This window comes from Fibroporia radiculosa (assembly GCF_000313525.1).
Source record: "Fibroporia radiculosa TFFH 294 genomic supercontigs, scaffold2313, whole genome shotgun sequence".
NCBI classification, from domain to species: Eukaryota; Fungi; Basidiomycota; class Agaricomycetes; order Polyporales; family Fibroporiaceae; genus Fibroporia; species Fibroporia radiculosa.
In genome coordinates, this window is record NW_012133345.1 from 26,727 (window position 1) to 52,072 (window position 25,346).

Genomic DNA, 25,346 nt, shown 5'->3' on the forward strand with positions numbered 1-25,346 from the left:
CCACATAAGTACGCTTGATGTTTTTTGTTGAGACACTCAAGACCGGGTAGCCATACACTCGGACAGAGAGCCAGGAACTTCTGTGTTGGCGCCCACAGACGCGTCGGTCACGTGTACAGCGCGCACGGCGCTTAGAGTAGAGCGACCACGATTCGATTCATGCACACTTCATAAAGTTGCAAACCACAACCTGTCCATAAGCCCCTTGGGCGTCCCTAGTCCTTCTGAAAGACAATGGCGAGCCTGACTGCTGCTCGCACGTTGTTCCTACGCCCCTCGTCACGGGTTCCTGTGATCTCTGCGAGAACATATATCGCTGGACGGCCGCTAGCCCCTCAATCAACGAGCGGTGCCAAAACCACTTTTGCTCGGCCTAAAGTCCCAGCAGCAAGTACAACCACAAGCGCAGAACAAGCAAGCGCAGAGGTCGTTCCTAACGAGGCAGATATAGCTCATGCGCTTTCAACACCGCCAGAGAGCGTACCATCGTCCTCCGTGCTGGCACAACTCACGGACACTTCTCTGTTTGGAGCGGAGAAGAACGGGCAATCGACAGGACAGGAGGGTCTACCTACGGACTGGTCCAAGAGCTACTTCGGTCTTTCAGCGGAGCCTTTCTCGAGAAATGTGTCTGAGATCCTCCTGTCACCCATTGACTCCATGGATGTAGAGATTAAACCTGGTACATTATGGATACTATTCGACCCCCTCCTCGCTAATTCACATAACTCTCCTAGACGGCCTTCTATACTTACCCGAAATCAAATACAGGCGTGTGCTGAACAAAGCTTTTGGACCAGGTGGTTGGGGACTAGCCCCAAGAAGTGAGACCCACGTTGGTCCCAAGATTGTGAGCAGGGAATATGCCCTTGTCTGTTTAGGCCGGTGAGCGTACGTTACTCTATGCCACTCGCCATACTCTCAAACTCTAAGCAGACTCGTCGCAATCGCTCGGGGCGAGCAAGAATACTTCGACCAAAATGGTATTCCAACTGCAACTGAGGCATGCAAGAGTAACGCTCTCATGCGCTGTTGCAAAGATCTTGGTGTGGCGAGCGAACTATGGTATGGCATCAATCCCTCTGGTTGCTATGTTTAACTCAGTGCGCTGCAGGGATCCTCGCTTCATTCGAGAATTCAAGGCTAAGCACTGTGTAGAGATCTTTGCAGAACACACGTCGACGAAAAAGAAGTGAGCTTTTTGTCCAACTTTGCGACTACTGCTGATGTTGTCGTGTAGGAAGAAGCTGTGGAGACGCAAGGACCAGCCCAAGTTTGACTACCCTTGGAAGGAATGAAGGATGTCACATTCTCTTGTACTCTTGCACACAGTGTAATTCAATTTACCATGCTCAACTCAGCCCTTCATGAGCCAATAAAGTGATTCAGTCAAGCAACCAGTGTCTAATGGCGCACAACAAGTGGTGTCCAGTGAACAATTCCAACCGAGGTTTACATACGATTAGCTCCCTAAATAGCACAACTGCATACTACTCGTGAACATAGATGATACGTATATTTACTTCTTCGCATTCTTGCGCTGTTTTGCTTTTCCTCTCGTAGGTGTTCCATTGGCTTGTGCTGGTGTTGCCGCAACTTCCGTTTTTGTCATCGTGGCAGACAGCGAAGCTGCTGGCTTAGCTGGACTTTTGACGGATTTGTTCGAATGCAGGAATTTGAGAACCATATTTCCAACGATACCAGAAGCAATCATGAGGAGCCATCTCGGGAAGATGAGCAGGAATTCATAAATTTGCTTAAGGGTGACACCGAAATAATGCATGACATGCTCGCTGGACGAGGTCCATGAGCCAACCTCATTTTGAGAAATGATTTACCACCTACAGGTCTCCTCCGGGGGCCAATGGACCAGTCCAGGGTTCGTTGGCTCGCCACCCTTCCTCCCGCAAGAATTCGCGCATGACATCAGAGTCTACTTTGACGCTGTTTGCCTTGTAGAAACGTAAGTCATGACCACGATTCGTCGCAACAACAAAGTATGGCGCCCTAAATGCAGCATTAAGTATTCAAAGTGAGGCGCTTCCATGCGACACTCACTGCCAGATTGCCCACTTTGTAGTAATGTAGGTGACATTCAAATAGTCCATGCGTGCCCAGCGGACGTTAGGCAAGTCTCCCTCAATCAAAGTCCGGTTGTATGCCTCATCAAACTCTTCATCAGTCTTGAGTGAAAAGACATTCTTCCCGCCTTTGCTAGCCGTGCTGTCATACACCCAGTTAGACAGCCTCTACAAGAAATATGAACACTAAGGCGCACATAATAATGAACCAGACCCTTTCAGCCTCTTCCTCTGGGGTAAGAGACTCATTCACAATAAGTTCGTCATAACTGTCGTCCGTGATTAATGGTATGCGGGTGTCCCATATTTCTACCTCCGCCTCCGCTTTGGCCTTCTCCAACTTCTCGGTGATGTTGATTCCGGCCTTGTTCATCAAGGAGCCCACTGGGCCGGACGTGAGAAGGTCAGTCAGCTTGAACTGAGAGGCTTCGCTGGTTGGTGTAGCTTGCGGCTGGTGCACAGGCGTTCGTATACCAGTGGGATAAGCCTCACGAGTGACAGGCTGACCAGGTTTCCATCCCTCTGAAAAGTACTGGGCATTCGCGCCGAGGCCCAAAGCCAGAGACGCGAAGAGGAATGGCAGAACCTTCATGATGGGCAAAGGAGAAGGCGTCGTGGTCTTGCTTAGTATCCAATTGTCCGCAAGATTGACAGAAGCATGGCTCAGTCTGATAAGTCCTAGAAAGGAAATGTTCCGTTCCTGAGCGCGATATCGGGTAGAGATAGTGGCACGTGATGATTCCTACCTGCGCGCCATCTGTCGACGCAGCGATGGCTGGCGGCGGTGCCCTGTGAGCATCCCCTTTCTGACCTGCATCATGCTTTCTTTCTAAGTGCTCCTGTCTAGACGTAGCATCTCAACCAACGTCGGAGTATTTTATACTGATCACAGTCATTATCAGATACGCCTGTCCAGCTTCACTCCGGACAATGATTTGCACATTTGCTCTCGGCACGCTATGGTCGTTTCTAGTCCCCTTGTTACTTGCACCCCTGATAGATGCAGCTCCAACGGATGGTAAGCTTCCCTCGTTCCAGTCGCAGTCGTCCCAGCTTAACCTAGAGATTGTAGTTCCGTCGGCGGCTTCATTCTATGTACACAGCTTACCAGGTTTGCACCAAGATGAGGCTCATCCTCTGCGAATATTCTCAGGTCACCTCTCATCCGACCCTGAGGCTGCGAAAGCTTCCCCGAATGAGGTTACTGCGCATCTATTCTTTGTGATGGTCAAAGCACGGAGAACGGCGGATAAGGAGCGTTTGATGTTCTGGTTCAATGTCTGTAATATTTTATGAAAGTATTCTTTGGGTTCTTATTGCAGTCATTGCCAGGGTGGTCCAGGCTGTTCCTCCTTTGACGGACTCATGATGGAAGTCGGCCCTTGGCGCTTGGACGGCAAAGGAGGGATGAACAGGATAGAAGGGGGCTGGGAGGAATATACCACAATGGTTTACAGTGTGTACCAAATCAAACAGTGTTGTTTGCACGGTCTAACACCTAGAACTCCTGCAGTTGATCAGCCGGCAGGGACGGGCTTTTCGTATACCTCTACAGATCATTATATGCATGAACTTTCGGAGGTATGTGCGGTATCTGTGCCACCGGACGACTATCTTACGGCCAATTGAAGGCGTCCAACCAGTTGATCGAGTTCCTTCGTAATTTCTACAAAGTCTTTCCGGAATATCAGACCGTCGACGTAGGTTATATCTTCGTAGTTTCATCGGTGCCTTCTGATTTATGATGATGCAGACCTACCTGGGTGGCGAGAGTTTCGCTGGGCAATATATACCTTACTTTGGTGAGGAGCACATTCCTTCCAGTTTTAATAAAAGATGACTCACGGACTTACCATTTAGCGGACGCTATATTGAACTCCAATTTGAAAATACCCTTGCGTGGGGGAGCCATCGGAAACGGATGGATTGATGGTCGTCACCAATACCCCTCATTCCTAACGTATGCCGTCAAGCACGGCTTGGTTGAAGAAAACTCAGAGGTTGGCATACAGTTTCACTGCGAGGTGTGCATTCCGCTCACGCTTTTGATAATAGGACTGGAAGCGTGGCAAGGCTATCACCGATAAGTGCATGGCGGAATATGCGAAGGTCACGACGATTGAGCCTGTCAATATCGATATATGTGAGGCTGTCATGAAGGAAGTTGTTAAAGGCAAGGACAGGAAGTCAGTAATGTATTATGTGGTTATTCGCGGTCTAACTTACCCGCAGAGTCAATGGGAAGGACATGTGTCTCAACATTTATGACGTTAGGCTCGACGACGAAGCTCCTGCATGTGGCATGACCTGGCCCCCAGATCTTGCCCACATGTATGCTTATCTGGCCGTCAGTATATTGGTTAGCATAGATCTCGTCTTCTGACATTTCTTGTCCAGCGTCAAGATGTTGTCCGTGCTCTGCATGCAACTGCCGCGTCCCAAACCTGGACGGAGTGCAGAGGCATCATTCACTCTCAGTTTAGAACGCGGACGTCCCAGTCTTCTATCAAAGTCCTCCCCAAGGTGTTGGAGAGAATCCCAGTTCTACTGTTCGCGGGCGATCAAGACCTGATTTGCAATTACGTTGGGATCGAGAGCTCAATTCAGGCTATGACTTGGAATGGTGCCACAGGCCTTGGTGTACGAGCTTCTGCTATATGTATAACATACACACTGATGTGGTACTCCACAGACGGTACAGACACAGTCGTGGTCGGTAAATGGAACTGCAGCAGGGACATGGGTCAGCTCAAGGAACTTGACATATGTGAAGGTGTGTTTTCTCAACGATTTTCAGGTGCATTTTGTTCGATCCATTTTGTAGCTTTTCAACGCATCACACATGGCACCTTACGATGTCCCGCATGTCGCACATGATATGATCCTGCGTTTCATGGGCGTTGACTTCAGCGCCATCGTCAATGGATCGGCTAAAATTCCTAGTGCCGTAGGCGACGCAAGCAAACCTGTACCTGCTCTGTTAGATGGGGCCCCGACTGTGACACCTGTACCTGCGAAGACTCCAGAACAAGATAAGGCCATGTGGGAAGGTGATGTTGGCTCCGGCTCTGCGCGTCTGAGTGCGAAATTAACTATCTCTCTTCAGCATACTATAATGCTGGCTCAGCTGCTATGGTTCTCGTCATAATCGCCTTGGCCATCGGTGGTTACCTCTGGTGGCGAACAAGACGCAATCGCATGCGGGGACTACCACCTGCGTCGACACATGAGGAGAACATTCCTCTGAATGCGAGTATGGCCGAGTCGAAAGATCATGACGACGAAGACGACGAACAATTCAGACAGCAGGACAAGGGCAAAGGGCGTGCTCAACTGCTAACACCTGCGGAAGCTATTTTCAGTGTCGGGGAGAGCGACGATGAGGACGACTCGAGAAGTACTAGGATATAATGCATTTATTTCAGTCAAAGTATATATCTATGGTAGATAGAACACACCGGATCCATATCATAATTTATACATATCATGCATTGGTCCTTCACTATACTGAAGCCATACTAAACTTTACATCGCATGCGTTGCTGTTGCCCAACACGTTCAAGCAATTATCGACAGCCAGTTTAAGATACCCACGAACCATATGAACACAAGCAACCACATACCTTCCTGCAATGATAGCCCACCCCTTATTACAGACATTACAGTGCCAAAAATCTCAAGCCGATAGCTTATTTCAGGAACAGACGGCAGTATTACAAGCGATGATATAATGTCTGTGTTATGGTTTCACCGAACTATCAACGCCACATAGTAGCAACCCTCCCGAAAGAGGGCGGGTACAGAGAGTACAGGAATATAACACCGCCCCTTCCTCCAACGTCGACCCCTCCAGCGAATCGACACCAGAGATGGACTCAGCTGTAGCGAGGGGGAGCAGGAGAAAAACGCTTGCTATCGTGAGCACCCCGAAGAGCACCTCGCTCCGTCGACTAGAAAGACGTCACCAGAGGCAAGACCTCTGCGCGCAAGGCTAACGGTTCAGAAGTCGAACGGACACTGGAGAGACACTGCGAAGTTTTGGGCCTTATATAGCCGTGGGGGGGCGGAGCTTGATTTAGGGTTGACTCCGGCATGGCGCGTGCCACAGGCGCGACCATACTGCGCGGCCATCCATCGCAGCTGGACTTATACATCCCCTTGGTTGTTACAACTTGTGCTCCCTAGAACGGGACAACCATGGCTGATAGGAGCCACAGAGCGTCTAGACTTTCCGTGCATCCAAGAAACGCCCCTAGGGAATCTGTCTTTGTGGGCAACGCAGAGCTCTACCGGGGCGATACAAACGCGGTATGCAGCCCTTACCTGAGAGAATGCGTCCTGGCGATGGAAGACTGCTGCGAAGAGGTATGCCTGCATTACCTTGCACCGACTACCTGACTCACTGTCCTTAAGGCGCATGAAGCGCAAGAGATTATACGTGCAGGAACACACGACCTTCCTAGGATGACGAAAGTACTAGAGAACGAGAGGGTATACAATTTCGATTTCGTTAACCTCTCTACCCCAAGTGAAGCCTATGTTGACAGGTTTTTCTCCTCATTGACGAAGCGACTGTACGAAGATACAAAGCCGATCTCACAGACGAGATTGAGCCACAAATTAATGAGCTGATCACACGTGCGGAGAAGGGGCTGCAGATTCTTCTTAAGAAGGAAAACTTGTTACAAGCAAAGGTGATGATCACCGTACCCGGCGATCCTCGCAGTGCTCACTCTTGGTGCTAGGTTGAAGCTGCGGAGTTCCGGCCATCCTCAGGTGTGACAGTGAAAACGACAGGAATGACCAAGCTTGAAGTCCGTCGGATACAGATGCTGACTAGACAGAGAGAGCGCCTCGAAAATGATGTAGCTGCTCTCCAGAGAGAGGTAGACGAGCTGGCAAGTCTACGCCTAGCTCAAGTTCAGAGGCAACGCTGACGAGTAGAATGGCACCAGGAATTAGCAGCAATGAAGAAGCGATGAGTTTGATGCACGACTAGACTGTGATACAGGTTTGTTTATCTCCTCTTGTTCCAAATCGTACAGAAATTCGGTTCTAGACTGTACCCTTATTGAACTTGTAGCTCACCAATCACCACAGCTTCTGCAATATCTCCCGCCTGCAATTGCTCCGGATCATCGGCCTCTTTTGCGGGGAGTGCGACTAGACCATTTGCCCCGCTAAGGCTCGCAACCCTGCTGGAGCGCTGCCCACCTGTGCTATATGCATACAATCCGCTTGGCGAGGCCTTGATGACGACACGGTGATACTCGGGGCGAGAGTCAAGGCGCATTGCATCTCGTAGCTATAAATATGGTCTGGTCGAGCTCACAATGAGGACGTTGCAAGTATATTACGTACTTGCACACGGATACGAGGTAGCTGGGTGCGATCAGCAGGCCAGCCCCCCAGGCGGCGCAGGGCAGGTATCACAAAGATGTTGAATGTGACCAAAGCGGAGGCTGGGTTTCCTGGTAGGGCAAACATCGGGATCTGATCACCGCCGTTGTTCGATGACGAAGGGATTGTCGCGAAGGTCGTCGGTTTGCCGGGCTTAACTTTCACACGTCCGAAGTGGATCGTCCCGTTGAGGTGCCGTTCGATAACTGGCTTAAGTAGGTCGCCTGCGCCCATTGATGTCCCACCAGTTGTCAGCAACATATCTACACTTTCCAGACCCTTCTTGATAATGTTGACGTGAGCATCTAGACTGTGACAGATCGTGTCAACGCCTCGTTTATTGCATGTTAGAGAAACAATCTGACTCATCTGGCACGATACCCAAGTCGACGACTTCGTAGCCCATGCCTTCCAATGCCGCTTTCAGAGATGGTCGGTTAGTGTCCCAAATACCACCCCAGCCGTCGCCCTGCATTGGCTGTGGCGTCTGTAGATCTACCAGCTCGTTCCCAGTGCTAAGAATAGCTACCACCGGCTTTCTATATACTTTGACCTGATAATGATCGTTAGCTAACCCTCACATGCATCATAGGGGAACTGCACCTTTGCTCTTCCAACAAATGCCAGCGATCCGATCTCTCCGCCCGCGCTGTTCAATATCGTGCCCTTCTCGAGCACCAGGTCACCGTTGTGTGTGTCTGACCCGGGTGCGCGCACGTTCTCCCCCGGAGGAACTTGCACTAATGTCTCGACTTCCTTCTCCTCGACGTCTGCACCGCTATCATCTTTCACTGTGCTGTGTAGGCGGGTGTCCTCTACCATAATGATCGTATCTGCACCCGCGGGAAGGGGGGCACCAGTATTGATGCGAAAGATGGTGCCTGTAGGTAAAGTGTCGGCGGTGCTGTGTGTGCGCGGGGTGAGTACTGAGTAAATTCCTGGGGGATCAGTCGCTAGAAAGTCATTAGATCCACGTGGAACATGGAATCTCGAGGGGCATACAGCGCAGAGCATAGCCGTCAACGCTAGTCGTGGATGTCAGAGGCACATCCTGAGGCGCGCACACATCTTCGGCGAGGACATGCCCTTTCAGATGTGGCGTGACCTGTACTGAGGTCAAATTCACAGGGCCAACGTGCTTCAATGTAACGCCACGTACCAGTTGTTCGGTGACTGGCAAGGGTTTAATTTCCCGTAAAATGGAGGCCAAGGCTTCTTCGACAGAGACTAACGGGTAAGGTGACTCTCTATGTCTCGTAGTGACTAATCAAACGACCTGAATGAGAAGGCTGACAGAATGCCGTCCCGCGTACGTACGCACCGGGAAGTGAAGGGTCATGCGAAAGGGTGCTTCTTGGCTGAGGGGCGTGATCATGGTGGTGGGCATGGTGGTGGTGGGCATGCGCGTGCGAGCGCACAGAGCCAGCTGACGACATGTTCGCGTGTATTTGTCTGCTGGACGCGCCTTTTACTAGCACAAGGGCGTGCTCGGCGACTCCAGCTGCGAGCAATGCATCCAGGTTCTCCGTTACGGCCTTGACGCTTCCAGGCAGAGTGACTACGAGCGTGTTCTTCACGGTCCCAGCGACGGGGCGCGAGAGTGCTGCAAGAGGAGTCTTTTGCAGAGACGATGCAAGCAGTAAGTGGACAAGACCAGATGCTTCGCGCTCGAGAAGAGGACGGATCGCCTGTGGATAGTTCGTCAGTTGGCTCAACAACGGATATCCGTAGTAGGGTGATCGTGCAAAGCTCCATATCTGCGGCTATGTCCCCGTCCGGTCTGAATATCATGCTCTCATTACACCTTTCCCCCTTGTCTTCAGTCAATGTCAATCTAGTATTAATGTCGTAGCCTTCTCAGACCGAGATGAACATCTGGCTGGAACGTAGTCACTGTCACCGTCACGACGCACATAGGTAGACTATGAATCGCATCGTACGGCGAATATACATCGCGTACAACGCAAGACATGAGAGTGACTATATGCGGCCCATCGATTAAGGGGAAGGAGAGCAAGCGCGCCTCACCTCGGGTGTCCTGTCGCGTACACCAAAGCCGGTGCCGCCTGTGGTGATAATCCAGTCGATATCGCCCTGGTCGCACCAAGCCTGGACGGTATGGCGGATGCGGAGCTCATCGTCGGGGACGATGAGGAGGTATTTGCAGTCGTAGCCGCCGTGGGCCGCGAGGATGTCTCGGATGGTGGGGCCGGACTTGTCGGTGCTCGGGTCGGCGGCGGCGGTGTCGCTGACTGTGGAGGGGGACTCGACTCAGCGGATCAGCACAGGGGGGAGAAGGCAGACCTGTGAGGACGGCGACGCGCGTGGCCATGGCGGGGAAGATAGAGTTCAAAGTCGGTGAAGGTGAGGGCGTGAGTGCGAGTGGGAAGCGGGCCCGGATGAAGAAGCAGCGGGCGGCTCGTGCTGCAGCTGATCACGGCCATGAGGCCGCTCGTTGACTGCGTCCCTTGCAGGTGCCGGACCCAGGCAGCCTGCACGCCATCTCTGTCGACGTTGAAGGCATGAGACTGCCGTCGACCTTGCGGACCGTCGGAGCGCGCAGTGAGCAGGTGAGAGGCCCAGACAGCGGCGGACGTAAGTGTAAAGGCTAAACACGGCGCGCGCAGGGATCAGAAGGGCTCGGGCACAGTGCAAGGCCCCGCAGGGATCACTCGTGGCAGCGGGAGAGCACATGCAGACGGCTCTCGGTAGGTACGCGGCTACCCCCTCGGCTGCACACAGCAGCTGGGAAGGCTCGCAGCAAATTTCACAATCAGCAGACTCGCTTGTATCTTCGTCGGACGTCCTCCTCGCCAGGCCCTGCGTTCTGGGGCGCGCCCGAGCTTGGCGACACTATCCCTTCCGACCCTGGCGCGACCAATTCGCCTACTCCTTTGGAGCGCGGCCGATCGCTATATAAGCTCCCGCCACCACGCACGTTCCTTTTCACCCGCTCTCAAATACCGCCTTTCCCCACTGTTCTCTCTCCGACTTTTTTCTTCTTGTCCCATCTCGTCAGCTATGCCGTCGCCCATCTCACTTCCAGAGTGCTGGGGTCACCGTGGAGTGAGTTTTTCCTTCTTTCTTTTCTTTCTTTCTCTCAACCCCTGCTACCCGATCGGCGCCGATGCTGACCGCCACCCATGCAGGCTTCCGCTGCATATCCAGAGAACACACTGGCCAGCTTCGAGAAAGCTATCCGCGATGGGGCCGAGGGCATTGAGAGCGGTATTTCTCTTTAAAGCGCCATGTCTTCCGTTACAGCCCGTGACCCCCATGAGCAGACGTCCACGTCTCCTTAGATGACATTGTCGTCATGTTCCATGACCCTGGTATGTTCATACATCCCTTCTCACCTTCAGTCTGCTTGCTGACATGATCTTTCGTTTCCAGCATTGGACAGGACCACAAATGGAAAAGGTATGCACATGCACTTCATGTTATGGCCGATCATCATTCTGATCTTGATTGGCTTCAGGCTTCATCAGTGAGCAGAAATGGTACGGGGCCGATGGAATGGAGCAGCTCAGGACCGTCAAAGAGCCCAAGCAGGCCATCCCGACGTTCGCAGAGACCGTCGCGATGCTCATGAAGGTCACTCCCCCCGCACACTCACGCGCTGTGCCCCTGTGACCTCTATGCACTTCCACAGCCGGAAAACAGCCATGTCAACTTCAACGTCGACGTCAAAGTCCAAAATGACCCCGCGCGACTGTTCTCGCTGATGCACAAAGTCATTACCGCGCAGCCAGATTGGCAGACGGCGCTCGCGCCGCGCATCCTCGTCGGGCTGTGGCACACCGCGTTCATCCCGCACGCTGTCACCCATCTGCCCTACTGCCGCCGCTCGTATATCGGGAACAGCATAGAGATTGCCCGGCGGTATTTCTGGGACAGCTGTGATGTGTTCTCGATGAAATTCGCTGTGCTGACAACCGCTGACGGGGAGAAGTGCGTGATCTTGATTTCCTCGAGCACACGTGCGTCGAGAACTAACGATCTCTCAGGTTCAGGAGAGAGTGCAAGGAGGCGGGCAAGAAAATCATGGTGTGGACCGTCAACGAGCCGGCGCAGATGGTTGAGGTGGGACACGTTCGTGTGCATCTCTCCCGGCTACTGACGGGTTTGAGCAGGCTGTGCGGTGGGGAGTGGATGTGATTTTGACTGATGTGACGCGCACGTGGCTGGAACTGAGAAGCGCTCTGCATGGTGGGTGCCTTTTCTATTCCTGCTATCGGCGTGCCTTGTGCTTATTCCGATCCTGTTCCCAGTCGATTACGATAAGATCGCCGCGCAGTACAGCCGCATGTTCCTCTGGACGTCGTGGTCCTTCTACGCTCCGGCCCTCGTCTACGACAGCTATCACTCCAGGACAGTCATTGAGTCCCACAAGGGGCCTCTGCAGGAAATCGCCAAGATGCTCCCTGTTACTACCGTATCTGCGTGAAAGTGCTTTGTTATTCTCTGCTGCATGGCTATGGACATTCCCCTTATTCACCATCTTCCATAGAATTTACACAGTGCTATTGAGTTTGTGTACACTAATGTGCCTGCGGACTGCCGCAATGGCAATATAGAAGTGATAGCCACGGGTTTCATAGGAAGATGGGTGAGCGTAAGATGGAGCAAGATATATCCGACACTTGGCTACACTAGATATACAAGGTGGATGCGGTATAGAGATGGATGATGGGTGGATATAAAGACAACCATGCATGGTAGAGTACCCAGCAATTGCAAGGATAGCTAAACAGCTGCAGAATGTGCTCATATATAGAGCAGCAGTGAGATGGTGACAGAGAGTGTTTGTAGCGTCAGCGAAAAGCTCACACTAGTTAGTAGTAAGATAAGTTACAGAATCCTAACCAGACCTGCGTGAAGCACCAAGTGAGTCCCATGAAGTACGCAGAAATTCAGGGATCGTCACATACCAATCAACACAGTGCGCTCTATAACGTACTCAGACGGTTCACGGACATCACTACGCCCCCCAATCATCTAGAGCGCTCCCGTACCCTGGGCGAGAGTTCCAGTTCGGACTGCGAGGTACTCGTTCTTCCCTCGTCGCGCCTAAACTCAAGCCAGACCCACTCCCCGTCCCCGCCGCACCAAGCAACCAGCCCATCCACCACGCGTTACCTTCATCTTTGTCGCTTCCGTCGCTCTTCCTCCCATCTGCACGCTTTCCGCGCCTTTTACTTTTGCTGCGGACCTTGTCGCGCAGCTTAGACGGCGCGCCTTCTGGTCGCGAACCCGCATATGATTCGGGCAGTTCTGCAAAAGAGATACGCTTGGGCGTCGAGCGCCCAGATGACGTCGCGCTGTGGACACTCCCATTGACAATTGATGAGATTCTGAGCGTGTCGGGTAACCCGAGAAGTGTAGGTGTCGGTGGTGGAGAAGTGAGAACGGGTGTTGGCGGAGCAGAGCGATTTTTGAGGGAAGATTGCCGCGGCGGTGAGGGAGGGCGAGTTGAGGATGAATGGCGACTTTTTGTAAATAGACGGGATACGGATGCGGTAGCCGTAGAGGTGCTCGACACAGGCGCTACCGAAGGTGGAGAGAGAAATGACGGCCGCGGGGGTGGAGCGAGGGTACTATTCCGGGATGCGGTAGGAGAGCCCGCAGCAGACGACTGTTGACGGTCAAGAATACTGCGCAATGACTGAACCGTACGATCAACATTGAGCGTATCCGATGACGATGACTCAGATGATGCCGACAGTTCTTCGATAGGAGGGGTCATTGGGCGAGGTGGTTGAGGAGGAGAGGATGTCCGCATTGGCGTAAGCGACCGCGAACGAAGAGTTGACACGGGCGAAGAGTTGACCGGTGGTTTAACGGGTGATTTCGAAGGTCTCATGGCGGGAATCGTTCGTGAGCTCGAACTAGAGCTCCGACCGCTGCGTATCGACATAATGGAGGCAAGTCGAGAGGGAGACGAGGTGGAGACAGAGGTAGACGGAGGCGGAGGTGGAGAAGGACGACGTACGTATGATGATAGTACGTTTACAATACGTCTAGTTTGGCCTTCAGATGCCGCTTGCACTCCCGAGCCGGAATCTGGGGGAGTCATCGGCGGCAACGGGGTTGGCGGCAATTGCGATGTGGAACGTAACCCCAGGGTTGAGGGCAGAGTGATCAAGTCAGGGCTGTCAGTAGAATCTATGTACACAGTCAGAGCCCGCGGGGCCGACGCGATGAAATGACTCCGATCGTGGTTAGAATATTGCAATTGTGCATTGCCTGAGTTGCGTAAATCCAATGAAGGCCTGCGCATATGTGATCGCCGTTGGACCCGCTCAGCGAATCCAGATGTTGGGAGACTCCTGCTAACACAATCGTCTTCGGGTGGTAGAGCACCAGCGCCAGCGCTTTCATCTTGTTTCTGCATTTGGACCTCTCCCACAAGGTTTTGAACATTCTGTGATATCTCATCCAGGTCGTCCAACCAGTTCTCCTGCATGTCTCTGTTGCCGGTAATTCTTGTGGACAACATCTGGGCACGGGCCTCCAGTGAGCGATCAGCCATAGAGTCAGATGCTAGAACCGCGGAGAGGCTGCTCTGCGTGGACATGGAGGACTGGAGAAGCGCATTTGACATTTCCAACGCATGAACACTCCGAGCCAATAACGAGTCGAGATAAGGCTCGCTTGAAGAGCTCTGCTGACGCCTGAACGTACGAGAGTGGGAGTTGCGCGCGCGACGGGGGGAGACTGGTAAAGGAGGAGGCGGCGAGAAGTATGCGATGTGAGACTCGTCGGAGTCAGTGTCCGCATCAGCCTCTTCTGCGCTATCAGGGTAATCTGGGGGCCTGTCTGAGATCTCGGTCTCTGCGGAAAGTACAGAGGATTTGAACCAGGGAGGGGATGTATAGGCTGGCAGAGTAGAGACCGTGGTGTCTGAAGAGAGGCGCAGCGCCGATATTCGTTTACGATGACGGTTTCGCTGTGCAGGAGAGGACATTGCGAGGGCCCAGACAATGCAAGGAGCGCAAGTGCCGATCCCAGCCCTCTACGTGTAGCTAGATGAGAGGGAAATGGATGCAGAAGAGAGAGGGCCCATGGTAGCCTTCAGGGGCACGTCTTGCAGGCTCAGCGCACGCCGTGTTGTCGCCTATTTGGTGTTCCGCACTCGAGCGGGATAGAGCGGGATGCGCCCTCGCGCTTGCAAAGAACTCTTGAGTCGGACGCATACATATATCAATGAGGAAGTACTTGAGCATCCAACTTGGCCAAGGGATGTCGATGATCGATGAGTCTGGAGACGTTCGTCGAAAAGCAGCGGATCATTTCACCAATAGAATGATGCCTCATATATGCGCTCGAGAATAATTACACTAAATCACAAGCTCCTCGACCTGGTATTGTCTCACTGACATCTCGGCCTGCTCATGCGCTAATTTCTTCCTACGGCGCCAATCGATGCTAGTGTCTACCTTTGCCGGGCCATGAATGCCCTCATGCACTGCTCGCGTGTGGGCCCAAGCAAATGGTCGCAACGGGCCGTGCAACACTTGTAGTTCGGATATAAGGGCGAGCTCCTGCCGCAGCCGTGTAAGGAGCGTACGGATGAGTACATGCGCAGGAGGGTAGGAAAGCAGGGTCAAGAATGATGCGTCGAAGATGGACTGAGCAAAATTGAGGATCTGAATAATTAAGTCGCATCTACAAGTTCGGGGTAAATGGCGCTAAGTCCATACCTTGTCAAGGGAGGGCAAACCTTCTTGTTTACGCTCTGTGTAGAATGGGACTTGGACCCCATGTGCATCCTTTTTTACTCCGTCAGGTAGCAGGCGTACATCTTCTCTGCACCATTGCTCGACCCAACCGTCAAGAATACTAAGCACATGCGTGAGGTCATCAGCATCAGCCAAATGCCTGCGCAGAGCTATCCGTAAAGTTGCAGGAGATGTCGGATAATGGACGAATAATGAGAGGAAAGAAGGCAGCGTAGGCATGCCGGCCGGCGAATCGACCTGCATAGCATCATTATCTGTCTGAACCTGTCGACGCTGTGCGACCACTTGGGCAAGCAAGGATGTTATATCCATTTCTGGCAAATCTATGACTTTCTGCACAGCCAGTACTGCCGATTCCTGCCAACAGATAAGTCATGATCGATGGGGGAAGTTCCAGGCGAACCTACCCAATCATGCCGTAGCAGGAGCGCTGGTATAAGCCCTCCCTCAATCATGCAGTCGCTCACAACGCGCCTCTCGAGCAGATACCTCACCACTTTTGGTGCATGTGGCAGTTTTGTACTGGACGTGTTCCCACTGGTCGACGCAGGCAAGACAATATCCAGCAACTGTTTCACGAAGAGATGACCCAAAGGCAGCAGATGTTCTTCATTTTGCCTAACCACGTTCCCACCGAATTGAGCGCTGGCTCTCTGCTCCTCATCAGCAACCCACTCTTCGAATACCCTTTCAACATCGGCGTTCGTCGCGGTATTCATTGCATGTTGTACAGACTTCAATAACTTGGCCTGAGCGGTGTTGAAAAATTTATGATACCCTGACAGGCCTTTCTGCTCAGAATTCAACTTGAGGTATTTTGTACTAGCAGATGCACGGCCAAGTGCCCTCGCAATTGTTGATGTTAAGGGGACTGTATATGGAACAACGAGGATGCTCGAATGCAAAATGTTGCTCTTACTATCTACACGCTTCGCAGGGCGGTCCGTGGATGGCGAGAGGACTAGCAGAGCCTGCGATTGTGATTCAGTTGGAGGCACAGCAGCGAGGTGCATTTGTATGCATTTTGGTTTGAGCCTTCCCAATGTTGACGGGACGCCGCATCTTTGCTCACTCAGAAGGACACCATATTGCATGTCCCAGATGAGGAGAGTGATTTCGGGTGAGGATCCTGGCGAAGTCGAGATGCCAGAAAGGAGGACATGAGAGGACGTTAAGGCCAACAGCGAAATTTCGGTGGAGGTTATAGCAGAAAGGAAAGAGAGTGCGGCAAGATGAATGGGTTCGGAAAGTGGGCGGAGGGAGAAGGACTCTGAGGAGGTCGCAGACTCAGATAGTTGGAAGGAGCGCCAGGTACCGCTACAGGCTAAAGGAAAATTATTATTGAACGAATATACATCAGTGAGCAATACTCACTGAGGACTGTGATGCAGCCAGACGCGCTGAAAGACGCGTCTACGATGTCCTATTCGTGAAAATAACTATCACTGAGCTGTTCACATCGGGTAGATGCAATGTCTTACGGCCTCAGTTAAGGGAAGAATACACTCCCCTTCGGAAGTGGGACCGCTGTGTGTGTCCACAGAGGTGACAGAAACCTTCATTTGATCGGATTCGCGCCAGAGGAACGCTGCGACGACACCACCCAGCATGGATCCACTTGACATAAATGTACAGGACTTTCGGGGAAAGACAAAATGCTTGTATAGCGTCGTTTGTGCATTTCTCTGTGTAATGGGGAATATGAGATTTTCTGGGGATAAATCCATATCTGAGAGGCTGATTTCGCCGCGCCGATCCACTAAAAGTAGCTTATCAGGGAGGTCGTCACAGACATATATGCGCGACAATGCATGAGGAACCTAACGAGGATAATTGGATTACATACGTATGCGCGATGTAATAATGACAAGAGCTCACTAATGCCGATTTCTTCTTCTTCTGTGCATCCCCTGACATCACACCACCAGATAATTGTTCTTCCCACTTCCAAACAGTGCGACCACCCTCCTTTTGAAGTACGTCTGGTGAAGACTCTACGACAGCAAATGTTGTGCAAATGTCAACACCATTACGACGGCTGGTCTGTGTTACCGGAGGACAAGAAAATGTGGTGTTGGGCCCAAGCGTATGCGAAATGGCCGGATGGAGAGTCGAGAGCTATAAGACGCGTACGGAAACCAAACAGAATTTTTGAGCATACTAGACTTTTGTATTTCTCCGCGAATCCAACTCACGTCAAGGATATGAATACCATCGCCCTGGGCCGCTACGGTCGCAAAGCCACTTCCCTTGTGGTTGGAAGTAAACGCATCCCCGAGCAGCACATGTTTGCGACTTGTTGATGAGGAAGCGGGCGTAGATGGTGAGTTCTGAACAAGTCGAGTCGGTAGGGCGTAGCTCGAGAGCAAAAACGGATCGCTAATGCTGGTACTCATTGACAAGCCGATTACGATGGACACTGGCGGCGACAAAACTTCTTCAAGGTTCCCGCAAGCGCGGAAAAGTACTACACTGGGGTTAGGGTTTTATGCAACTTGATAACATATATCTTCTTGAAGGTTACATATGAATTACACAGCTCAACGTCATACATGATCAGCCAGACAGCTGTAGACTAAGTATCTCTAAAGCAATGCGTTGTGTGTCTTTGCTGTGCTGTAAGAGCATCCGGGCACAAACCAAGTTATCGGCCTGAGCACGAATGACCGGTAGTAGTTCCCGTAGAGCCTGGAGAGCACGAGGTCTTTCGCGCGCATGAAGCTGGACGTCCGTTGCCGTTAGTATGAAAGATTCCACAGTCTCCACTTCCTGCTGAAGACAATCTGTTTAACGATGAGATTAATTCACCTCGAGATGACGACATAATAAAGCTGACCAATGTGATCCAGAACCCTGGCATACACCCTGATATCAGTGTATTCGTCGTGAGACTGTGTCGCAAGCGATACGGCTTCCGATATTGTCGTTGAATAGGTACGCTCGACCTTCAGGTACGCTTGCACTACTGAAGGCACTGCACCGGACAGCTAAATTTAATTAGAGAATGATGTAAATACGTGCATTTGAAAGAGTGTACTCACTGACCTTGACGTCGGATAATTCTTCATAGAAATCTAGTAATCGTTCGGACACGAAACGAGTCCTCGCATCTGCAATATCAGCTTCTTCAGACGCAAGTTCTCGGGAACGACTTTCCAAAGCATCGCTAGCAGCCTTCTTTGAGTTGTCGAAACGGTTTTCCAATGTGGAGGTCATATACAGCCACGAATACGTCTGTGCGGCTAGATATAACGCCTCCGGTTGCAGAGAAGCGTCATTATCCTATTCACAAGAATACATGGAAGAGTGAGTGACACGAGTATATACCGAGGCGGATGTCGCTCACGAGTTTCTCACGAGAGGTAGCCTGGACGGGGACGGAGGATGATGCGCTCGCACTGATAGGAAATCGGTTTCTGTTGTTGGTTGAAGTCTTCTCGCTGATTCCTCGCGATGAACCAAGGTCTTTGCGAGCAGCGCGGGCTACGACGCGCTTCGTAGTAACTGATTCATATTCACGGATACTAGTACTGCTTGGATTGTCTTTCGATGTATAGAGCGCCGGTGCGATAGCCTTCCCCTTAACGCTGGAAGGGACAGTCGGCCCTATTTTCGAGGATGAGCCCGTGACCGCAGTAGCCCGCGATGTCGACGCGCTTGTGGGGTTCAGATAGCGGGACGGGGCAACTTTGCCTAAGCCATGTATGTTAGGAGTCCCACCACACCTGCAGCTACCTAAAGAACACCCACCTTTGCCCACTGTCTTCTTGACGGCGCCTTGTGAGGCGACCTGTGTGTTCGCAGCCATGATCGTGTACTCGCCGAGGCAGATATAAAGGGCAATGGATTCGTACTCCGCTCGTACTAAATTGTGCCGCATGTCTGCAGCAGTAGCGTCACGCCGTCGGCCGCTGCTCAGCGCCGCAGGCCATCTCTTCCCATCTACCATCCATCGCGACCAGCACGTCGTGCAGGTCGTCCTCGGCGGCCATGACTTCTCTCCTCAGCGGGCTCGTGAAACCGCTTGCCTATGTCTCCCTCCCCGTTTTTGCGCTACACACGCTTTCGCAATCGTCTCCGATCGCTCGATACTATGTTCGCCTTACACTGTATCTCTCCACACTCGGAGTATGTTCAGCGTGGGGTGTTGTGTGTGCAGTAGGCATGTCGCTCGTTGGACGCCGATTGGACACATTCTTTGTCGTCGCGCGCAGCTTCTATGCCCTCGCTAGTCGGGCGCTGGACATCCGGCTAGTGGTAGAGGGCGAGGAACACCTTCAAACTCGTCCCGCAGTGCTCGTGGGCAACCATCAGAGTATGCTTGATATCCTTTATCTAGGGAGGTGTGTAGACCACTTGTTTTCCAGCACAGATGGGTTGACTCTGTGGCCTATAGGATATTCCCCCGCCACGCGTCCATCATAGCGAAGAAGGAGTTGCAATGGTCCCCGCTACTCGGCCAGTTTATGAGCCTCTCTGGTGTTGTCTGGATTGATAGAGGGAACAACGCCAAGGCTATACGCTCACTCACTGCTGCTGGAGAGACGATGCGCGCAAAGAACCTCTCGCTTTGGCTTTTCCCGGAGGGCACCCGTTCGCTACGCGAACAACACGACCTACTCCCGTTCAAGAAGGGCGCATTCCATATTGCCATTCAGGCCGGCGTGCCGATCGTCCCAGTTGTATGCGAGAATTATTGGAGGTTGTACAGGAAGGGCGTATTCGAGAGCGGAACCTTGAAAGTTCGAGGTATGTTTCATTCATCCAAGAAGGTGTATGGTCCCCTCATTACATTCTCTATCAATGTATCAATCAGTTCTTCCTCCGATTTCAACCGAAGGTCTTACCACCGCAGATATCCCCGAACTCGCCGAACGAGTCCGTGAGCAAATGGTTGCTGCGCTCCGCGAGATATCCGTTCCAGCTCCTTCCACTTCGCAGTCACTCGACCTGGGGAGTACGCCATGGGTGTCGGATACTATTCAGCCTCCCTCGGTCGAGAAACTTTCCATTCAGGTGACCCCAGAGCTATCCGTTGAGCCTACCCCCGCCCCATTGTTAGAAGGTGATCGGAATATTGAAATAGAGCCACGATCAGAGAGTCGGGCATCCACTCAGGCCTCGGAGACTTCATCTTCACCTACGGTGAGCAGTCGTCGATCTGACAATGGAACTGAGACGGAGGAGGATGACGGTATGGTGCTTGTGGGGCGGCCAAAGTGATGCTTTCGGTGCCAGTGGTTATGGTAGTTCGACTTGGTGTCTTTTGTGCACCCAGTGCGCCGCTTAAGAATTTGGATGACTTGTTTTTGCTTTAAGATTTGTGAATTTGACCATGTGCCGGCTAGCGGTAAAGGTCCCAACTGTCCCGCAATCGGCGGATATGCTGATTGTATCTCATCCCCTCAGTTACCATGGACCCGTATGTGATGAGCGGGGGTGTACACTTGTCCCCACGTACTGGCAGCCCAAGCGGCCCAATTCATATGGCGTTGCAATTCGACGAATTTGTTCCGATCCGCCGTGGGACTGCGGTCTCGATGGATCTTTGGGAGTGCACGTTCTGATCAAACCTCTCCCTCATGTTATTGCTTCGGCAGTGATCGCTTTTGCTCCCACCACTTCTCTGAACATCCTTCTGTTGTGGACTTCTACGGCTCTTGCGACAACTATCTGCCCCATGTTGGGACTCCCACATTCAATCTGCCTGTGATCGATGTGGGTGCGTTGTGGGTGCTTGTGTTGGGAGGAACGCGCCAGTCCAATTGGTCGGGTATTCTCGCTTGTACGTTGTCGACCAACTCCGACGCGCCACTGCTACGACTACGAGCTTAACCGTACTAATGGCCTGTGCCACAGCCTTTCATACCGTTTGTGGACTGAGCGTGACATGGCTAGACAAATGGATCCATCGTGCAAGGTGTGAGATATTGATAATGATAAGAATTTATACTGTCTCAGACCATCTAGCTGTTCGCGTAGTCCAAAAGGAAGCTTCGTGCGTTCAAAGCAATCAATATACAGTCAGTCCATGTGAAAGACGACTTGCAGCTACAATACAAAGCATTTACACTAATAATACACTTATACTCAGAACATGGGTGCCCCGTTCGCCTGGTAGTACTTGTTCCAGCGAGCCTCCAGGAAGTCGCGGGGGAAGCGTTCGCGGACCTCGTTCGCTCGTTGCTTTAGCTCACGAGCGACAGGCCCCCATAGCACTTTTGTCAGTCTGCCATTGCGCTTCACTATCTCGCCGTTGACCATCACAAGCTCGACGTCCGCGTTCGTTGCGTGGAAGGTGACCCCCAAGATGGGATCGTCGATACCAGCGAGATTGGGCGAATCCGTGTCGAAGATCACAATGTCGGCTTTCTTGCCCACCTCAATGGAACCGATGATATTGCTCATGTTCAATGCCTCTGCGCCACCAAGCGTCGCTAGCCTGAAGGCATCCGCACATGTCTCATTGTTGTATTGCGGGAGGGTGTGCTTGTTACGCTCGACGTGTTCATGCCTTCGGGCTGTGCATTTGTCTGTCAGATTGGGCGGTTGCGACGGGTTGAAAGTGAGCTCACCTCTCACGAATTGCAGGACACATCTCATTTGCGTAAATATATCGCCACCATTCACTGACGTACAATCCTAGTTGCGTGTTGTTCAGATAACGGTTACATCTCGGAAACAAGTGGACATACCGCGCCGAGGCCGCATCTGACGCCTCTTCGGACAGCTTCAAATGCGATAGGGTTCCCGTGAGCCATTCCGAGTTCGTCAACGGGCGTGGAAGCGATTGCTACATCGTTGTCCTTGAGTGCGGCCCAGTGCTCATCGTCTGGGTCGGTGTGGTCGAAAAGAGTGTTACAATGTGAGAAAATGACGTCTGGGCCAAGTAAACCACCGTCTCGGAACGGTATGATTTTCGGCTCTGTGATAAATTTGGTGAGAACCAATATTTCAAGCTGCGGAAATGACTTACGTTTGACGGCATGCGCAGTGATTATTTTGCAGCCGACTTCGCGCGCATAGTTAATGACCTCTTGATGCACGCTCATGGGCCCTATTCCCATGAGATCGTACCTGCAAACGGGGTCATCATTTGCGGCTCGCGGAGCACAGGGACGGCTCCCACTTACGACAAACCCAGAGTGACCCTGCCATCTGGTGTAAGGTTGCCGTTATCTTTGGTCCCCCATTCCTTCAGCTTGGCCATCTGCCATTTAAATGTCTCTTCCTCGTCGCCGTACTCAAGTGTGGGGAATAATTGTGTGGCTCCACTCTGGCGGGCTGGACACCATACGACTCGTGCACCAGACTGGATTGTAGCCGCCAGGGAAGCTTCTGCGTGCTCGGCGGTTGTTGCTGAATGAAAGTGGTCTAGGACGGTTGTCACTCCGCACTGGAGGGCATCTAGACAACCAGCGAGCTGTCCGATGCGGACCTCATCCACGGTCAGCGCATGTTGGATGGTCCTGCATTGGAAATGGGGATGAGTACATCCCAAATGGGCGGACCAAGACGCAGGGGGGAGGGTACTGACCATGTCATTTTGACGATATACTCGGACAGAAGCCAGCTGAAGGCGACCTCAGGTGAGTGCTATTTTCCAACAGCGATATGTTATACTTACTCGCCCTGCTCCCCCCGCAGAACGGTCATGAAAAGATGTCTGCGAGTGCCCAGTGTCAGGATGAATTGTTACACCAGATGCACTAGTCCTGACCGATGTGTGTCGACCATGCCTGGGGTTATCCATTTGCCCTGGCAGTCGATGACCTCGACATTCGGCCCAGCCACAATGTCTGGGGCAATCTGAGTGATTTTTGTGTCCTCGACGAGGACGTCGGCCGTGTAGCACTTGGGCTGGCTGGAGCCGTCGACGAAAGTCGCAATGGAGCCTCCCTTGAGTAGATAGGACATGTTTGGATGGCAGACTCTGGCCGGAGCAAAGGGCCTTATGTATTGGGAGTACTTGATTGGGACCGCTTGGCTCGCTATTCCTGAATCACTGGCGGCGGCCGGGCGCAAGAGGACGGGCGTTTCGAACTTTCGATTTAGCATATGTATGACATACTACATAGATATTACACATAGATTGCATAGTGTGTCCGGGGAACCCCGCTGTTCGTGGCCACCCGAGACTACTTGCTAGATGACAGAGAGGCCACAGAAGACGAGGAGTCCGCCGACTGCGCCTGCGAAAATGAGTTCCAAGAAAGAGGTGTGCATGAAACGCGAGTGTGGCGGGAGGGTGCCTGTATGCCAATTTCCATCTAAGCAGTCGCCCTGCTGACCACGCGCGCCCTGCTCGTGACGACCTAGCAGATGAGACACCGCGTCCGGATCCCGCCCCATGACCACCCACCACGCATTCTGGCGCCCCGCATTGGCCCCAGATGCAAAATCATTCTCCAGTTTCACCTGCGTGCCTCGCGCAGCCGCGGGGCTACGCATGATGCCCATTGCCAGTCTGTGGCGGCGCGCTGCTTGACTAATCGCTGCCAGGTCCTCGCTGGGCGTGCTGAATAAACTGGCGAGCGGCTTGCTCTTTCCGAGCACCTGCGAGAGCGTACGCGACAACACGGAGGAAGCCCGACTTGGCGTCTCGGGCAGCCCCAGATCCTCCCCCATGTCTTTGCTATCTTCAACGCTGATATCGCTGATGCTGATGTCGCTGCTGTCGTCAAAGCCGTCCCTGTCGCTCTCATCGACTGGTTCGGTAGAGACCCACGACGTCGGGCTCCATCTGTCATCGTCGGGAGGTATCGAATCTTGTTCCACCCAATTGGGATTTCGGTGATGCAAAAACCCCGACGGTGGGACCTCGAGGTCAGATTTGGCATTGTTACGTCTGAGAGCCCTGAAGCTTCGCTCGAGCTGGGGCTCTAGAGAGGCAGAAGTACTGCGAGCAGGACAGATGGGCGACCCGTTGGGCCGCCTGTGCCCCGCCATGGGCGAGCCGCATGTGCGACAACAGGGCCGTTTCCGTCCAGGCGTCATGCTGGAGGGTGGTTGCCGTTCCAGCGATTGCTCGCCTGCCATGCGGCGTCTGAGTGTTCAAATCGGTTGAGCACGCCGCACGGCGATGAAGAGCGGAAATAGCCAGGCTCGTTAGCCGGATCTTTCGGGGCAGCCCACGGCGCGATGCTTACCGTTGACTTGCAGATAGAATATTCTTGAGGCGGGCCCCGACATCAACAACGCATGTTCACCCCAGCTCGCCTCGCTTTTAACTCACCCACTGGCTCCTTGTGTGCGTACCGTCGCGAGCAACAGAGACTCAGCACAAGAGACTCGCTGAATGAGGAACAAGAACGTCGTCTCAACACTTGCGACGCGGTCACCTGACCGTGATGTACTCCGCGCAAATGCGAGAAATTCAAGACGCGTGTCTACCTTCGGTCCAGAATAAGGCAAACTAACAACACCTTCCATCGCGGATATCTCATCGTGTTTTGTCCGACTCCAAAAGTCCATATAACAGAATAATTATACTATAATAGATGAATGCTCCAGTCACTTCGTGGATGCTTGCAGTACAAGCAGACTTCCAGGAACTTGGCCCACAACCATTGCAGCCGCTACATGACCCAGAGCCTTGAATATCTCCAAATCTACCGCAACGCCGCTCTTCGCGCACAGGTGGCGTAACTCTACTTCGTGCCCGGATGACAGACGCCTAGAACGTCCTGCCACCAACAGCAATCGGCTTTGGGGCTTGCCGTCAGTGGCCACAGTCACACTCTCCAGAATGGCCTCTAGTGGCCTGGACGGAGACCGCTCCGTAAATTTGATGCGGGATCTAATTTCCGAAGCCAACTCATTCGATGTGTAATGGCTCCACATTGCGTCGTCAGCAGTGTCAGATTGTAGATGACCCTGAGCGTCGCCAGCATCGTATATGGTATCAGGGAATGCGCCCTGTGTAAGAACAACAGAGTCAATACAAGCGCATAGTGAACTTTTGATTAGCGACAGATATCTCACATATGCCAGGGAATCAAGCTGGGGTGTGCTAGGATTGTATTTTGAGACTTCTATGGAACTGCGCGACGAGGGTTCGCCGTTCCCGGTCTTGATACGAAGTACAGTGGCAGTTACATCCGGCCGCCTGCACAACCGCACG

General features: G+C 52.6%; 11 protein-coding genes across 11 annotated transcripts; 5 read left to right on the forward strand and 6 right to left on the reverse strand.

The window, feature by feature from the left end:
* Nucleotides 1-234: 234 nt before the first annotated feature.
* Nucleotides 235-1,298, forward strand: FIBRA_03809 (uncharacterized protein; the record flags this gene model as incomplete). The annotated part of the gene is made up of 5 exons (XM_012325636.1): nucleotides 235-682; nucleotides 738-885; nucleotides 937-1,065; nucleotides 1,115-1,192; nucleotides 1,241-1,298. The coding sequence occupies 5 exons, from the start codon at nucleotides 235-237 to the stop codon at nucleotides 1,296-1,298; spliced, it is 861 nt and encodes a 286-aa protein (XP_012181026.1).
* Nucleotides 1,299-1,519: 221 nt separating this feature from the next.
* On the reverse strand, nucleotides 1,520-2,673 carry FIBRA_03810 (uncharacterized protein; the record flags this gene model as incomplete). Its single annotated transcript, XM_012325637.1, has 4 exons — nucleotides 1,520-1,793; nucleotides 1,846-2,007; nucleotides 2,059-2,223; nucleotides 2,279-2,673. The coding sequence occupies 4 exons, from the start codon at nucleotides 2,671-2,673 to the stop codon at nucleotides 1,520-1,522; spliced, it is 996 nt and encodes a 331-aa protein (XP_012181027.1).
* Nucleotides 2,674-3,011: 338 nt separating this feature from the next.
* FIBRA_03811 (uncharacterized protein) lies at nucleotides 3,012-5,492 on the forward strand (the record flags this gene model as incomplete). Its single annotated transcript, XM_012325638.1, has 12 exons — nucleotides 3,012-3,359; nucleotides 3,414-3,537; nucleotides 3,595-3,662; nucleotides 3,713-3,781; nucleotides 3,835-3,883; nucleotides 3,942-4,081; nucleotides 4,137-4,267; nucleotides 4,314-4,428; nucleotides 4,479-4,721; nucleotides 4,774-4,854; nucleotides 4,906-5,131; nucleotides 5,188-5,492. The coding sequence occupies 12 exons, from the start codon at nucleotides 3,012-3,014 to the stop codon at nucleotides 5,490-5,492; spliced, it is 1,899 nt and encodes a 632-aa protein (XP_012181028.1).
* A 786-nt stretch (nucleotides 5,493-6,278) lies between these two features.
* Nucleotides 6,279-7,018, forward strand: FIBRA_03812 (uncharacterized protein; the record flags this gene model as incomplete). The annotated part of the gene is made up of 4 exons (XM_012325639.1): nucleotides 6,279-6,446; nucleotides 6,495-6,572; nucleotides 6,629-6,775; nucleotides 6,827-7,018. The coding sequence occupies 4 exons, from the start codon at nucleotides 6,279-6,281 to the stop codon at nucleotides 7,016-7,018; spliced, it is 585 nt and encodes a 194-aa protein (XP_012181029.1).
* Nucleotides 7,019-7,149: 131 nt separating this feature from the next.
* On the reverse strand, nucleotides 7,150-9,813 carry FIBRA_03813 (uncharacterized protein; the record flags this gene model as incomplete). The annotated part of the gene is made up of 9 exons (XM_012325640.1): nucleotides 7,150-7,386; nucleotides 7,443-7,791; nucleotides 7,847-8,034; nucleotides 8,085-8,434; nucleotides 8,484-8,586; nucleotides 8,641-8,744; nucleotides 8,803-9,169; nucleotides 9,510-9,733; nucleotides 9,786-9,813. 9 exons carry the CDS (start codon nucleotides 9,811-9,813, stop codon nucleotides 7,150-7,152), a joined length of 1,950 nt encoding a protein of 649 aa, XP_012181030.1.
* Nucleotides 9,814-10,502: 689 nt separating this feature from the next.
* On the forward strand, nucleotides 10,503-11,928 carry FIBRA_03814 (uncharacterized protein; the record flags this gene model as incomplete). The annotated part of the gene is made up of 9 exons (XM_012325641.1): nucleotides 10,503-10,547; nucleotides 10,631-10,709; nucleotides 10,766-10,813; nucleotides 10,875-10,901; nucleotides 10,960-11,075; nucleotides 11,134-11,432; nucleotides 11,489-11,564; nucleotides 11,615-11,690; nucleotides 11,753-11,928. 9 exons carry the CDS (start codon nucleotides 10,503-10,505, stop codon nucleotides 11,926-11,928), a joined length of 942 nt encoding a protein of 313 aa, XP_012181031.1.
* Nucleotides 11,929-12,462: 534 nt separating this feature from the next.
* On the reverse strand, nucleotides 12,463-14,448 carry FIBRA_03815 (uncharacterized protein; the record flags this gene model as incomplete). Its single annotated transcript, XM_012325642.1, has 1 exon — nucleotides 12,463-14,448. The coding sequence occupies one exon, from the start codon at nucleotides 14,446-14,448 to the stop codon at nucleotides 12,463-12,465; it is 1,986 nt and encodes a 661-aa protein (XP_012181032.1).
* Nucleotides 14,449-14,821: 373 nt separating this feature from the next.
* Nucleotides 14,822-19,031, reverse strand: FIBRA_03816 (uncharacterized protein; the record flags this gene model as incomplete). The annotated part of the gene is made up of 12 exons (XM_012325643.1): nucleotides 14,822-15,130; nucleotides 15,185-15,580; nucleotides 15,631-16,547; nucleotides 16,598-16,646; nucleotides 16,705-17,043; nucleotides 17,102-17,341; nucleotides 17,419-17,553; nucleotides 17,864-18,006; nucleotides 18,060-18,210; nucleotides 18,269-18,505; nucleotides 18,570-18,916; nucleotides 18,974-19,031. The coding sequence occupies 12 exons, from the start codon at nucleotides 19,029-19,031 to the stop codon at nucleotides 14,822-14,824; spliced, it is 3,321 nt and encodes a 1,106-aa protein (XP_012181033.1).
* Nucleotides 19,032-19,213: 182 nt separating this feature from the next.
* FIBRA_03817 (uncharacterized protein) lies at nucleotides 19,214-20,446 on the forward strand (the record flags this gene model as incomplete). Its single annotated transcript, XM_012325644.1, has 3 exons — nucleotides 19,214-19,566; nucleotides 19,620-19,972; nucleotides 20,040-20,446. 3 exons carry the CDS (start codon nucleotides 19,214-19,216, stop codon nucleotides 20,444-20,446), a joined length of 1,113 nt encoding a protein of 370 aa, XP_012181034.1.
* Nucleotides 20,447-21,313: 867 nt separating this feature from the next.
* Nucleotides 21,314-23,140, reverse strand: FIBRA_03818 (uncharacterized protein; the record flags this gene model as incomplete). Its single annotated transcript, XM_012325645.1, has 8 exons — nucleotides 21,314-21,744; nucleotides 21,799-21,865; nucleotides 21,919-22,148; nucleotides 22,200-22,300; nucleotides 22,357-22,692; nucleotides 22,761-22,796; nucleotides 22,851-22,889; nucleotides 22,944-23,140. 8 exons carry the CDS (start codon nucleotides 23,138-23,140, stop codon nucleotides 21,314-21,316), a joined length of 1,437 nt encoding a protein of 478 aa, XP_012181035.1.
* Nucleotides 23,141-23,368: 228 nt separating this feature from the next.
* FIBRA_03819 (uncharacterized protein) lies at nucleotides 23,369-24,172 on the reverse strand (the record flags this gene model as incomplete). The annotated part of the gene is made up of 1 exon (XM_012325646.1): nucleotides 23,369-24,172. The coding sequence occupies one exon, from the start codon at nucleotides 24,170-24,172 to the stop codon at nucleotides 23,369-23,371; it is 804 nt and encodes a 267-aa protein (XP_012181036.1).
* Nucleotides 24,173-25,346: the final 1,174 nt, after the last annotated feature.